At 66.1% G+C, this 11,463-nt stretch overlaps 1 protein-coding gene across 1 annotated transcript; it reads right to left on the bottom strand.

The window, feature by feature from the left end:
* Positions 1–5,323: 5,323 nt before the first annotated feature.
* On the bottom strand, positions 5,324–9,940 carry LOC130585658 (dnaJ homolog subfamily A member 1-like). The gene is made up of 8 exons (XM_057386257.1): positions 9,856–9,940; positions 8,565–8,714; positions 8,298–8,496; positions 7,107–7,211; positions 6,798–7,025; positions 6,489–6,719; positions 6,301–6,401; positions 5,324–6,210 (listed from the first exon to the last, which is right to left on the bottom strand). Exons 2-8 carry the CDS (start codon positions 8,694–8,696, stop codon positions 5,983–5,985), a joined length of 1,224 nt encoding a protein of 407 aa, XP_057242240.1. The 5' UTR covers positions 8,697–8,714; positions 9,856–9,940; the 3' UTR covers positions 5,324–5,982.
* Positions 9,941–11,463: the final 1,523 nt, after the last annotated feature.

Below are 11,463 nucleotides of genomic sequence, written 5' to 3' on the forward strand. Positions count from 1 at the left end.
CCGGCGACCCCAAATCCCCCACCCCTCACCCACCCCGCGTCCCCTCAGCCCCCTCCGCTCATCCCCCAAACACGGGGAGGGGGCTGCACCTTCCCACGGGGGTTCATCAGCGCGACCCCTTTTTTTTTTGGGGGGGACGCGCACACAATTTTTCCTCCCCTCTGCAGGGCGGGGTCTCTCCGGGGACGGGAGAATCTCCCGTTCTGGCCCCGCTCTGCTGCGGACGAAGCGCCCGGGGCCTGGCGAGATGCCGGGGTGCGGCGGGGGGTAACGCGGCCCCTCCCTGGCCTTTGGGCTGCTTTCAGCTGCCTCGGGTTCGGGTTGCTGTCGGTTCCCGCAGTCCCCAGCCCTGCTCCACGCCCCCCTCCCCAGTATTTATTTGTGAATATTGTCCCAGACGGGAACACCAAACCCCTCCCAGCCTGGGGCAGTGCCAGGTCCGAGCCCCCCAAAGGGTCCAACTTCCCTCTGCCACCTCTCCCTTTTTTTCAATAAATGTCTTATGATCCCCCCGTGGTGTCCCTGTGCCYTCCTGGCCCCATTAGTGCACAGATSTCACATCCCGGATCCCATACTTTGGATACCAAACCCCAGATTCCGCACTCTGGATCCTGCACCCCGGAACCCAAACTCTGGAGCCCACAGCCCAGATTGTGCACCCTGGATCCCATATCCCAAACTCCAGATCCCACACCCAGCATCCAACACCCTGGATCCAATACCCCACATCCCGCACCCTGGATCCTGGACCCCGGATCCCACACTACAGATCCCATACCCCAATCCTGCACCCATATCCCACACTCCACACCCCACACTCCATATCCCACATCCCACATGCAAAACCCCAATCCTGCACCCCAGATTCTACACTCCACCTTCTTCACCCTGGATCCTGGACTCCAGATCTCACACTACAGATCCCACACCCCAGTCCTGCACCCCATATCCCACTCCAGATCCCACACATCAAATCCCACACCCAAATCCCACACATCAAAATCCCACACCCTGGATCCCACACTCCACATCCCACACCCTGCATCCCACACTCCAAATGCCACACTACAGATCCCACATCCCATATCCCACACTCCACATCCCACACTCCACATGCAAAACCCCAGTCCCACACCACAGATCCCACACCCCAGATCCCTCAGTCCACATCCCACACCCCAACCCTGCCCACCGGATCCCACACTACAAATCCCACACCCCATATCCCACACTCCACATCCCACACCCCGGATCCCTCCATATCCCACACCCCAATCCTGCACCCCAAATCCCGCACTCCACATCCCACACCTTGCATCCCACACTCCAAATTCCACACCCCAGATCCCACACCCCGGATCCTGCACCCCAAATCCCACACTCCACATCCCACACCCCGGATCCTGCACCCCAAATCCCACACTCCACATCCCACGCCCCGGATCCCTCCACATCCCACACTCCACATCCCACACCCCGGATCCTACACCCCAAATCCCACACTCCACATCCCACACCCCGCATCCCTCCACATCCCACACCCCAATCCTGTGCCCCAGATCCCACACTCCAAATCCCACACTCCACATCCCACACCCCGGATCCCACACTCCACATCCCACACCCCAGATCCCACACCCCGGATCCCTCACTCCAGTCCCACACCCCGGATCCCTCACTCCACATCCCATACCCCAATCTTGCACACCAGATCCCACATTACAAATCCCACACCCCATATTCCACGCCCCACATCCCACACTCCAGTTCTGTACCCCAGATCCCACACCCCAAATCCCACACCCCATATCCCACACTCCAGATCCCACCCCGGATCCTGCACCCCAAATCCCACACTCCACATCCCACACCCCGGATCTTGCACCCCAAATCCTGCACTCCACATCCCACACCCCGGATCCCACACTCCACATCCCACACCCCAATCCTGTGTCCCAGATCCCACACTCCACATCCCACACCCCGGATCCCTCCGCATCCCACACCCCGATCCTGCACCCCATATCCCACACCCCAGATCCCACACTCCCCATCCCACACCCTGGGTTCCACACCCCGGATCCTTCACCCTGAATCCCGCACCCCGTATCCGCTCCGCGCCCGTTGCGCAAGGGGCCGGGGGCGAAGGCGGCAGCTGGGTTGGCACATCCCGGCGTGGGAAGCGGGTGGTGGCTTTGGGGTGACCGRGGGGTGACTGTGGGGCACGGAGGGMGCTRTGGGGTTGGCAGTTTGGGCTCGGGATTAGCGCAGGGCGGGGGGATATTGAGACCTCATCCCAAGTGGGGTGGGGGAGCCAGGGGCACCTGTGGGTGCTGCGGGCTGGGACGCACCGTCCCGGGGATGCAGCAATTAGGGAGCTGCCCGTTAATTGAATTTCCCTGCATGGGATGGCATTAATTACCCCAGAATAAGGGGGCTCAGCCCGCGTTCACCCCGGGGCTAAGCTGGGGAGGTGCAAGAAAAGTTGGGGTGCAGGGCTGTCCCCCCCTTTGCCCAGCCCAGCTCTGCTTTCCCGGAATGAGCCAGGGACAGCCCCAAAATCGCTGTGGGGCGGGTGGGGGACGCTGCCCCACCGAGCTGGGAGATGGGGGGCCCTGAGCGGGGGGGATGCAGACCAAATAGCCCGAGCTCAGGGCTGGCCTCACCCCCACGGCCGGGGTGTGATCCTGCACCCCCGGGAGCGCGTCCAGGAGCGACAAGGGTGGAATTACACCTTCCCTGGGGAGGAGGAGGAGGGGGAGGAAGGCTCCGGTATCTCCAGGTGGACACTTGGCAGGCGCCCATCGCCCCTGTCGCCATTCCCGCGGTGCTGCCAGGGCCGTGTCCCCGCTCTCCCGACGCCCCCGAGGGTGGGCGCAGGACTCGGMCCCCTCCCCACTTCACCCAGCCGGCCGCCGCTCCCCCCGGAGAGCCCGGGAGAGGCTCGGCCGGGCGGGAGCTGCCGGTAATGGAATCCAGCCGTCCCCCCCCGGCTCCGACAGCTTCCCCTCGTTGGAGGAATATCCGCTTTCCCCCCCGCAAGCCCTGGGGACGGCTCCGGTTTGCCTCCGGTTGTGGGGAGAACGGGCTGGCGCTGGGACCCCCAGATGGATGGGGAGGGGTCTGCGGCAGTCTGCGCTCCCCCCACGGCGGCCCGGGGGTCCCATTCTGCTGCTCTGGGTACCGGGGGGCTCCGGCGAGGGGGGACAGAGGCGGGAGGTGCCACCTCTCCAGAGCGCGGCCGCGGCTCGGGGCGGTGGATAGCGGCTGCTCTCGAAACAAAAAGCAAATTCCTCTGAGCGGAGTTGGCTAGGGGGGCTGGGAGTAACCCCAAAACTGCTCYGGAGGCTGTGCCCCCTCCCATGGCACCGCGTGGGTGGCGTCGAGGTCCCCGGCGCCTCTAATCCGGCACTAATCCTCCCCGGTGACCCCGCTGGCCCCCGGGCAGCCCCGCTGCCCCCCCGGGCTGGGGAGGGGGCCGGGCTGGCCCCTCGCCTTTCATCTCCGSAGACAAAGCGGGGCCCGGCCCCCTCCCCGTTCTGCTCGCTGGGAATGAATGCCCGACCCTGGGGGGCCCTGGCCCCTCACCCCGGAATTTTTCCGTGCATTTTCTGGAAGCAGAGGCTGGGTTGGGTGTGGGGCAACTGCGGGGGGACGCGGCTGCATCTCATCCCCCCCGCCCCGTGCCGGAGCCATCGGGAGGGAGCGGGGATTTCGATCTGCCTGGAATGTGGGGGATGTCCCCGCGATGGCAGGGGGACACGACTCGTCAGGCAGGTTTGGGGGGGGACATCGCCCTCCGCTGGGCCCTAAATGTGCGGATGGGGGATGGAGGAGGGAGGCTGAGCTGGAGGAACAACACCCCCGGCCCCACAGCGCCGGGAAGGGACCCAAAGTGACCCCGACCAAACTGTGTCCCCCCAGGGCTGGTGTCACACCCACATCCTCCGGGACGGCCGCTGCCCAGCTCAGAGCCCACCCTGGATGGTTGGGGGGATCCTGGCTGGCTGCCAGACATCCTTAATCACCCCCTCCCAAAATAATGATTTCAACGAGGAGCTGGGGACAGGGGGGGCTCAGCCTCTCAGCTCCACTGCTCCCTAGAGCGGGGGTGATGATTTTGGTGGCCTTTGGGTGGGGCAGCACCGGGMCATCATGCAGCCACAGAGCCACGTTCCCCGGTGGGCTCCGGCACATGGCACGGGGGTCCCTGTCCCCGAGGGGTGACAGCTCCATGCACCCAGCGTGGCAGGAGGGGACACTGCTCTCGGGGGTGCCCCGATCCGAGTGGGGTGTCACACTTGTCCCCGCGGGTGTCCCCAGGGCTCAGGGCAGCCGGGGACGCTGACGCCGGGGTGGCTCAGCACAAGGCGTCGCCAGCCCCGAGGGAGGGTGGCTGTCACCTCCCGTGCGGGTTCGCCCCCTCCCCTCGCTCAGCGGGCCGGGGGCTGTGCAGGAGCCCCCCCCTCTGTTCCCCTCTGCTGGCGCTCGGCCAGCATTGTTCTCGCCTCCTCCTCCTCCTCCTCCTCCTCCTCCTCTCCCCCTGCAGCTGCAGCTGGCGCCGGAGCTTCCCTGGGCTCCGGTGGAGGGGGGGCCCCTGCCCGACAGAGTCCCCCAGATCTGGGCTCCCCTGGGCAGCGGGCTGCGGGATTTGCCCCCATTCCATTGCCGAGTGGTCATGGAGGGGGGTTATGGGATGCAGCTTGGCCCCAGTGGGGGTTTTTTTTTTTTTGGGGGGGTTCCCCATAATTGCTCACTAGCTCAGCTCAGCCCCATGGCACAGTGGGAACCTGCTATGGGGTGAAGGCAGGGCTCAGAAAGGGGGGATGAGGATATGTGGGGAGGGGTCTGCTTCCATCGTGGGCTCTCCAGGGATGCCCAGATAATGCAGAGGGTCTGGGGGTAACAAGGGAATGAAATCTGGAGGTGAAAGCACAGGGTGAGGGGCTGGGGGTGTGCAAAAGTTCAGGATTGGTTTGAGATGGGATGGGGGTGGCAAGAGTGGGAGTGTGGGGTTGGCAAATAGGGTGGGGGGTCTGGGGGGGCCGGGAATGGGGKGAATCTCCTGCCCAGGGTGTTCGGGGTCTGTGACCTCCCTGTCGGAGCAGGAGCTGTGAGCAGCCGCAGGCAGCGGGAGACAGGACCAGGCACCTCCCAGCTGTGTCAGGATGGGGAAACTGAGGCACACCCGACATCAAAGCGGGGCAGAGTCACTTCCCCCGGGGCTCCCACTGCCCCACGCTCAACCCCACACCCTGCCCCACACAATACCCCACGCTCAGCCCCACACACCACCCCACGCTCAGCCCCACACGCCGAGTTGGGATTCGCGTTTAATGCCAAGTACAAAGTCACCACCCCCCCCAAAACAAAACAAAAAAACAATTCTAAAATTCTTCCAAAAATAAATTAAAGGGAAGAAGACGGGTCCCCCCCAACCCCTCCTGTCCTGTGCAAAGAGAAAAGAGCCACCCCCTCTGCATCCCAGGCCTGAGCCAGGCTCCAGCAAGGAAAGAAATGGGCAAAGCAAAGGGGCTGGGGGCCCAGGCAGCAGCCCCCTACAGTGTGGGGCTGGGAATGGGGGGATCCCCGAGGGGGGCGGGCAGTTTCCCTCCTCTCCCCACTGGCTCCAGCACAAGCTTGGCCCCACCKGAGCAGATGGGGAAACTGAGGCAGGGGCAAGGGGCACCCCCTCCACCTCTCCAGCCAGGGCCGAGCTTTCCGAGCGTGGGATGCGTCCACTGGCAGCTGGACCCGGCCCCACGCCCCCCAAGCCCCCCGCCCACGGGGCCAGAAGGGCGGGGGGGCCTCACCCGGCGGGGCTGGGGGGCTCTGCCGGCTCCCGGGGGGGCGAGGGAGGTGAAGTGCTGTCGGAAAGGCGACCTATGTACATCCCTGAACGTGGCGGCTCCGCGAGCCCCCTCCCCGCTGCGCGGCCCCGGCCCTGCCCCGCCCGCACCCGGGGGGCTCCGGCTCCCCCCGCTATGAGGTCTGGCACTGGACRTGCTGGCGCATCCTGTCCTCAAAGTCGTCCTCGTGATAAGCCTCGCCGGTGTAGGGCCGCCGGCCGGGCCCGCCGTGCGCCGTGTAATCGCTGAGCTCCACCTCCTCCGTGTCCTCCGTGGCCATCACCTCCTCCTGCGGCGGGAAGAAGGCCTGCAGCTGGCGCAGGCGGTCAGCGGGGAGCCAGCCCGGCTCGGGGAACTTCACCTGCGACCACAGAGGGCACATGAGGTGTGGGATGGCATCTCAGGAAGCCCAAGGCTGAGAGATGTCACCTCCCGCCCTGCTCTAGCTCACCTCGAACTGCAGGATGAGCTTTCCCTTCTGAAAGGGGCTCCTGTAGACGGGCATCCCCTCATTGGGGATACACTTCAGATCCCCGGGCCGGATCACGTCCCCTAAGAGAGACGAGGATCACCATGCTGTGCTGGCAGCTCCCGGGCCCCCTGGCTGTGTCACAGGTGTGTCCCCAAGCCCCCCCTCACCTGGCGGGGAGGACACGAGCAGGGTGCGGTTGTCCAGGGTGCGGATCACCTGCCGGCACCCACACAGGGCGTCTGCCAGGCTGATCTCCCTCCTGACGATGAGATCGTCRCCGCTGCGCCGGAAAACGGGGTGCTCCTTCTGATCCAGGACAATGATGATGTCCCCGGGCTCCAGGCCRGGCACCTGGTCCCCTTCCTCGTGGAAGGTGATTTTCTGCCCGTCCTTCATGCCTGTGAGGAGCGCGGGGAGAGCTCAGCRCGCGTGGGCAGCTTTGGGGTGACCCCACTTTGTTGTCAGCCCCATCTCACCTTTATCCAGGTGGACGCTGAGGATTTTCTTCTCCCGCACGACCTTGCGGCCGTTGCAGGTGAGGCAGCAGTCGCGGGGCCGGATCCACTCGCCCTGGCCCTGGCACTGTGAACACACCGTCTGGATCTGCTGGATCATGCTGGGCCCCAGCTGGTGGATGCGAACCTCCATGCCCGAGCCGTGGCACTTGGGGCACCTTCTCTGAGCGCCCTCCCGCACCCCGCAGCCTGTGCCAAGTGGGGCRGGGGGTCAGGTGGTGGGGCAGGGGGTGCCGGGGTGGCCCCCAGCCCCCGCAGCCCCTCGCTCACCTCCACACTTGCGRCAGATGATGTTTTTCTGCAGGGACAGCTTCCGCGTGGAGCCATTGTACAGATCCTCCAGCGACACSGAGAGCTGGTGCACCACTGTCTTCCCTGGGCACAGCGGAGAGCTCGGCTCAGTGCCCACACCAGCACCGGCCACGTGCCACCCCCCATGCCACGGCTGGACAGGCACTGGACACCACTCTGGGTCACCAGGTCCCCCCAGAGCCCGTCCTGCTCCTTCCAACAGTGCACAAACAGTTTCACTCCGGGCTGGGCGTCTCCAAGCCGGGATCCTGCCAGCTGCCCCGGGGCACSGCCGGGTCCCCAGCGTGGGCAGGGCACAGCTCCCACCCCAGGGCTCTCAGCCACCCTGCAGCTGGAGCGGCTGGGACGCTTCCCTTGGCCTCCTAATTGCCCTGCTATTAACTCGTGCCATCTCAGCAAGAAGCACGCTAGCGAGTCACCCGTCCTGTCCCGAGTCACCGTGTCCCTGTGACCTAGGCCCAAGGCATCCGGACAGTCACCGGGCCGGCCCCGCACGCCCCGCGTCCTGCTGCCACCCCCGGGGCYGCACCGGTGATTCAGCTCCAGCCCCGGGGACGGCGGGGAAAAGCCGGGACAGGGACAGGGAYGGGACCTTTGAAGAGGGGCAGGTGGAGAAAGTAATGATGATGACGAGGAGCTGCACCRGGCTGTGCCGTGGGGGCAGAGACGGCCCGGGAATTGCAGCTGGATTCCAGTGCCGTGCTGGGCACCAGCCCCTTCCCATTCCAAGGTCCCAGCAGATCTGTAACCCCCTGAACCAGTGTCACACTGCACTTGGGTGCCAGCCCACTCTTACCCCAAGCTCCCAGCAGATCTGTCACTCCCTGTGCCAGTGTCACACTGCACTTGGGTGCCAGACCCCTCTCATCCCACCCAGCACGTCTGTCACCCCCCAAGCCAGTGCTGGGCACCAGCCCACTCACACAGGGGTCCCAGCAGATCTGTCACCCACCCCGAGCAGTGTCACACCCCACCCGGGCACCAGCCCTCTCCCTCTGCAGGGTTCCCAGTGTCCCTCACCCCACAAGCCAGTGCTGTCCTGGGCACCAGCCCCTGCCCACCTCAARGTCCCAGCAGGTTTGTCACCTCCTGAGCCATCACCCAGCCCTCTCCCACCTCGGCATCCCAGCAGGTCCCTTATCCCCGTACCTCTCCTGTCTGCCCGGCCACGCATCCGCACTCCCCCTCCGAAGAASAGGTCGAAGATGTCCATGGGGGAGCCAAAGCCGCTGCTTCCCCCGCGGTTGCCCAGGCCCCCTTCCTTCATGGCCCGCTCGCCACCACGGTCGTACAGCGCCCGTTTGTGGGAGTCCGACAGCACCTCGTAGGCCTGGGAGATCTGCTTGAACTGGGGAGGGGGAGAGGTGAGTGAGGTGGGCGAGGACTGGCCAGGGAGGGGCGGGGGGCTGCACGTACCCGCTCGCCCTCGCTGGGGTTCTTGTCGGGGTGGTAGCGCAGTGCTAGGCGCCGGTACGCCCGCTTGATCTCGTCCAGGCTGGCGCCCGGCCGCACGCCCAGCAAGTCGTAGTAGCCYGTCTCCTTCACCATCTTCCTCGCTGTGACGTGCTGGGATGGGACAGAGCTGTGAGCYTGGGATCCCTAYCCARCCTGTGACTGTGACCCCCTGYCCTGGCCCAGCACAGCCCCTTCAAAATCCTCATTGATCTCCATTCTCTCCCTGCACAACTCTACCTCAGTTTCCCACCAGCAGCATCCCATGGGTGTTGGTGGTGGCCGGGGGGTGACAGCAATGTGACAGCCACACCCCACACAGGGGGCCTGCAGGCATGTGCGTGGGTGGAGATGGACCCCAAAACCCATCCCCACGGCAAGGGAGACCCCTCAACTCCCGTCCCACTGCGGGACCCTCCCAAAAAGACTTTGATCCCTGTYCTCCTTCATGCACAGCCCTGCCTCAAGTGTCACAGCCGCATCCCACGGGTCGGGGGGTGTCAGGAGATGCCTGAACGGCGTGACAGCCCGGTCCCCGGGTGCGGGGACAACCAGGGGGTCCTGTAAGAAGGGGCGGTATCGGGGGGTGCCACGTCCCGCCCCCCCGGCCATGTGCCGCAGCCGATAAGCCCCGCGCGGGGTGGGGACATGTTTATCTTGCGACACGGGGGGACACGGGGAAGTGCCCGCGATCCACGCACGAGTAAATAACCGGCTCCGACACCGAACCGGCCTGTCCGGCACTGCAGCTGGGTCTGTTCCTCGGAGCCGGGCCCGTCCCGGGATCCTCGGGGTTGCAGCTGGTTCTGTCCCCCGGGACCCTCAGGGGCGAGGCTGAGGATGGGACTGGGACCCTAAACTGGGGCTGGGTCCGTCCCCGCCGGGTCCAACCCGGGTGTGGCCGCCGAGGGTCGCGGGGCGGGGGTGTCAGGGGGTACCAGGCGGTGTCGGAGGGTACGGAGGTGACACGGTGACATGCCACTCCGCAGCCATGGAGACACCCAGACCTCACACCAAGTGTGGAGAGGCAGGCCCTAAGCCCGGCGCTCACGGTCACCCCAGGGCCCCTCAGGAGCCCTCCGGGCCCGCCGGTCACCCCGACGAGCCACCTCAGGGGTGCCCGGGCCGGGAGCGCCGCTGACACCGGCGGAGCGGGGCGGGCAGACCCCTGCCGGGGGTCCCGGGGAGGTTTTGGGGGGTCCCGAGGGGATGTGGGGCTCGCAGCGGGGTCCCGAGGGCCGCCCCCCCCACTCACCGCCGCCGCTGCTCCGCCGCCGTCTCCGAACTCTCTGGAAGCCGCGGGCACGCCCACCGCGCCGGCCCCGCCCCCTCCGGGCCGCACGCCGCGCCCATTGGTGGAAACGCCCTCCTCCGCCCGCCCATCACTCTGCTTCCCCGGCGCTGATTGGTTGAGAGGTTGTTCCTTGCCGGCGCGGGAGGCGGGGCGCCGTGTCGCTTTGCGATTGGCTGTAACAACCGCTAGGCCCGCCCCCTAGGGTCGATTCGTTCCTGCTGATTGGCTGGGGGCGGATGGCCAATCAGAGGGAAGAGTGGGAAATGAAAAAGCCGCGGGAATCCGGCAGGGGGCGCGCGGGGCGCGCGGGGCGGGGGCGGGAAAGAGAAGGGGCGTGGCCTGGGGCGTGGCCTGGGGGCGTGGTCTTGGACGTGGTCTTGGGCGTGGTCAGGGGCGTGGTCAGGGGGCATGTCCTGGGGCGTGTCCTGGGTGTGGCCGGGGGGGTCCCGGGGGAGTCACGGTGGATTTTGAGGGTCACTGGGAGGCTCCGAGGGTCCTGGGGCGGGGGCTCAGGGAGTTTTGGGTGGGTCTGAGGGGTCGCGGAGCAGGGGTCGAAATGGTCCGAAGGGTTTCGGAGCGTTCTGCGGAAGTCAGGGGGGTCCTGGGTGGGCTCGGGGAGTCCCCAGGGTGGGTGCGGGTACCCAGGGGGTCCTGGGAACTCCTAATGGGGTGACATAAGCTTCTCGGGGGAGTCACAGGTTTGTTCTGGGGGGACCCTGTGGGGTGGGCGGGTAGCTGGGGGGTCACAGGGTGGTCTCTGGAGGGTGCCTGGGGGGCTCACAGGAAGGGCGAGGGATCCCGGGGGGTCTTTGCCCTCCCCTGTGCAGCGGGGGTGCCCACAGAGAGCCCAGCAGAGCCTTTCTGGGGCTGCCTGGTTGCGCTCCCCCTCCCCAAATAGGATTTTTTGCAGGAGGGGGTCTGGGGGCTGAACTGGGGGGTCTTGAGGGCCATGGGAGACATGAACTGGGGGGTCTGGGGTCTGTCCAGGGGTCTGGGGTTTGAACTGGGGAGCTGGGATCCTCCACTTCCCTTTGTCCCCCCTTAGGACACTTTGAGGGGTGAGAGCCTCTCCTCCTGAGTCCCATCGAGGGCTGCTCAGGCATTTCTGTGCCCCCCGCCCCCAAATTCCCCACAATGGCCTCCGATCAGTCCTGCCCAGGGGTCCAGCCAGGACCAGGGGTGGCCGTGGCCAATGAACCCTCGGGGAGGAGAAAGAGGAGGAGGAAAGAGGAGGATCCCGGAGGTTGTGGTGGGGTTGGGGGGCACAAAAAGCCCCCACCACCACCTCCCCTCCCCTCCCCGTGCTCGGATCCAGCCCTGCTGTCCCCCCGGCCATGTTTGGCCAGGCCGGACCCCTCTGCAGGGCAGGGCCGGGGGGTCCCGCGGGTCTGGAGGTGACAAATCCCCCCCGTCCGAAACCCAACCCCGGGCGGCAGCTGCTGAGACCCTCGGGCCACCTGGCCCAGGAATCTGCTGGGAATTCTGGAGAGGAGCTGCTGCTGTCGGTGATCGATGGTGGCGGGACAGGAGAGGGGCTGACACGGGGTCCTCAGGCTGGGAATGGGGATT

This window comes from Malurus melanocephalus, unplaced genomic scaffold (assembly GCF_030028575.1).
Source record: "Malurus melanocephalus ecotype Western Australia unplaced genomic scaffold, MMel_1.1 scaffold_941, whole genome shotgun sequence".
In the NCBI taxonomy this organism is placed as follows: domain Eukaryota; kingdom Metazoa; phylum Chordata; class Aves; order Passeriformes; family Maluridae; genus Malurus; species Malurus melanocephalus.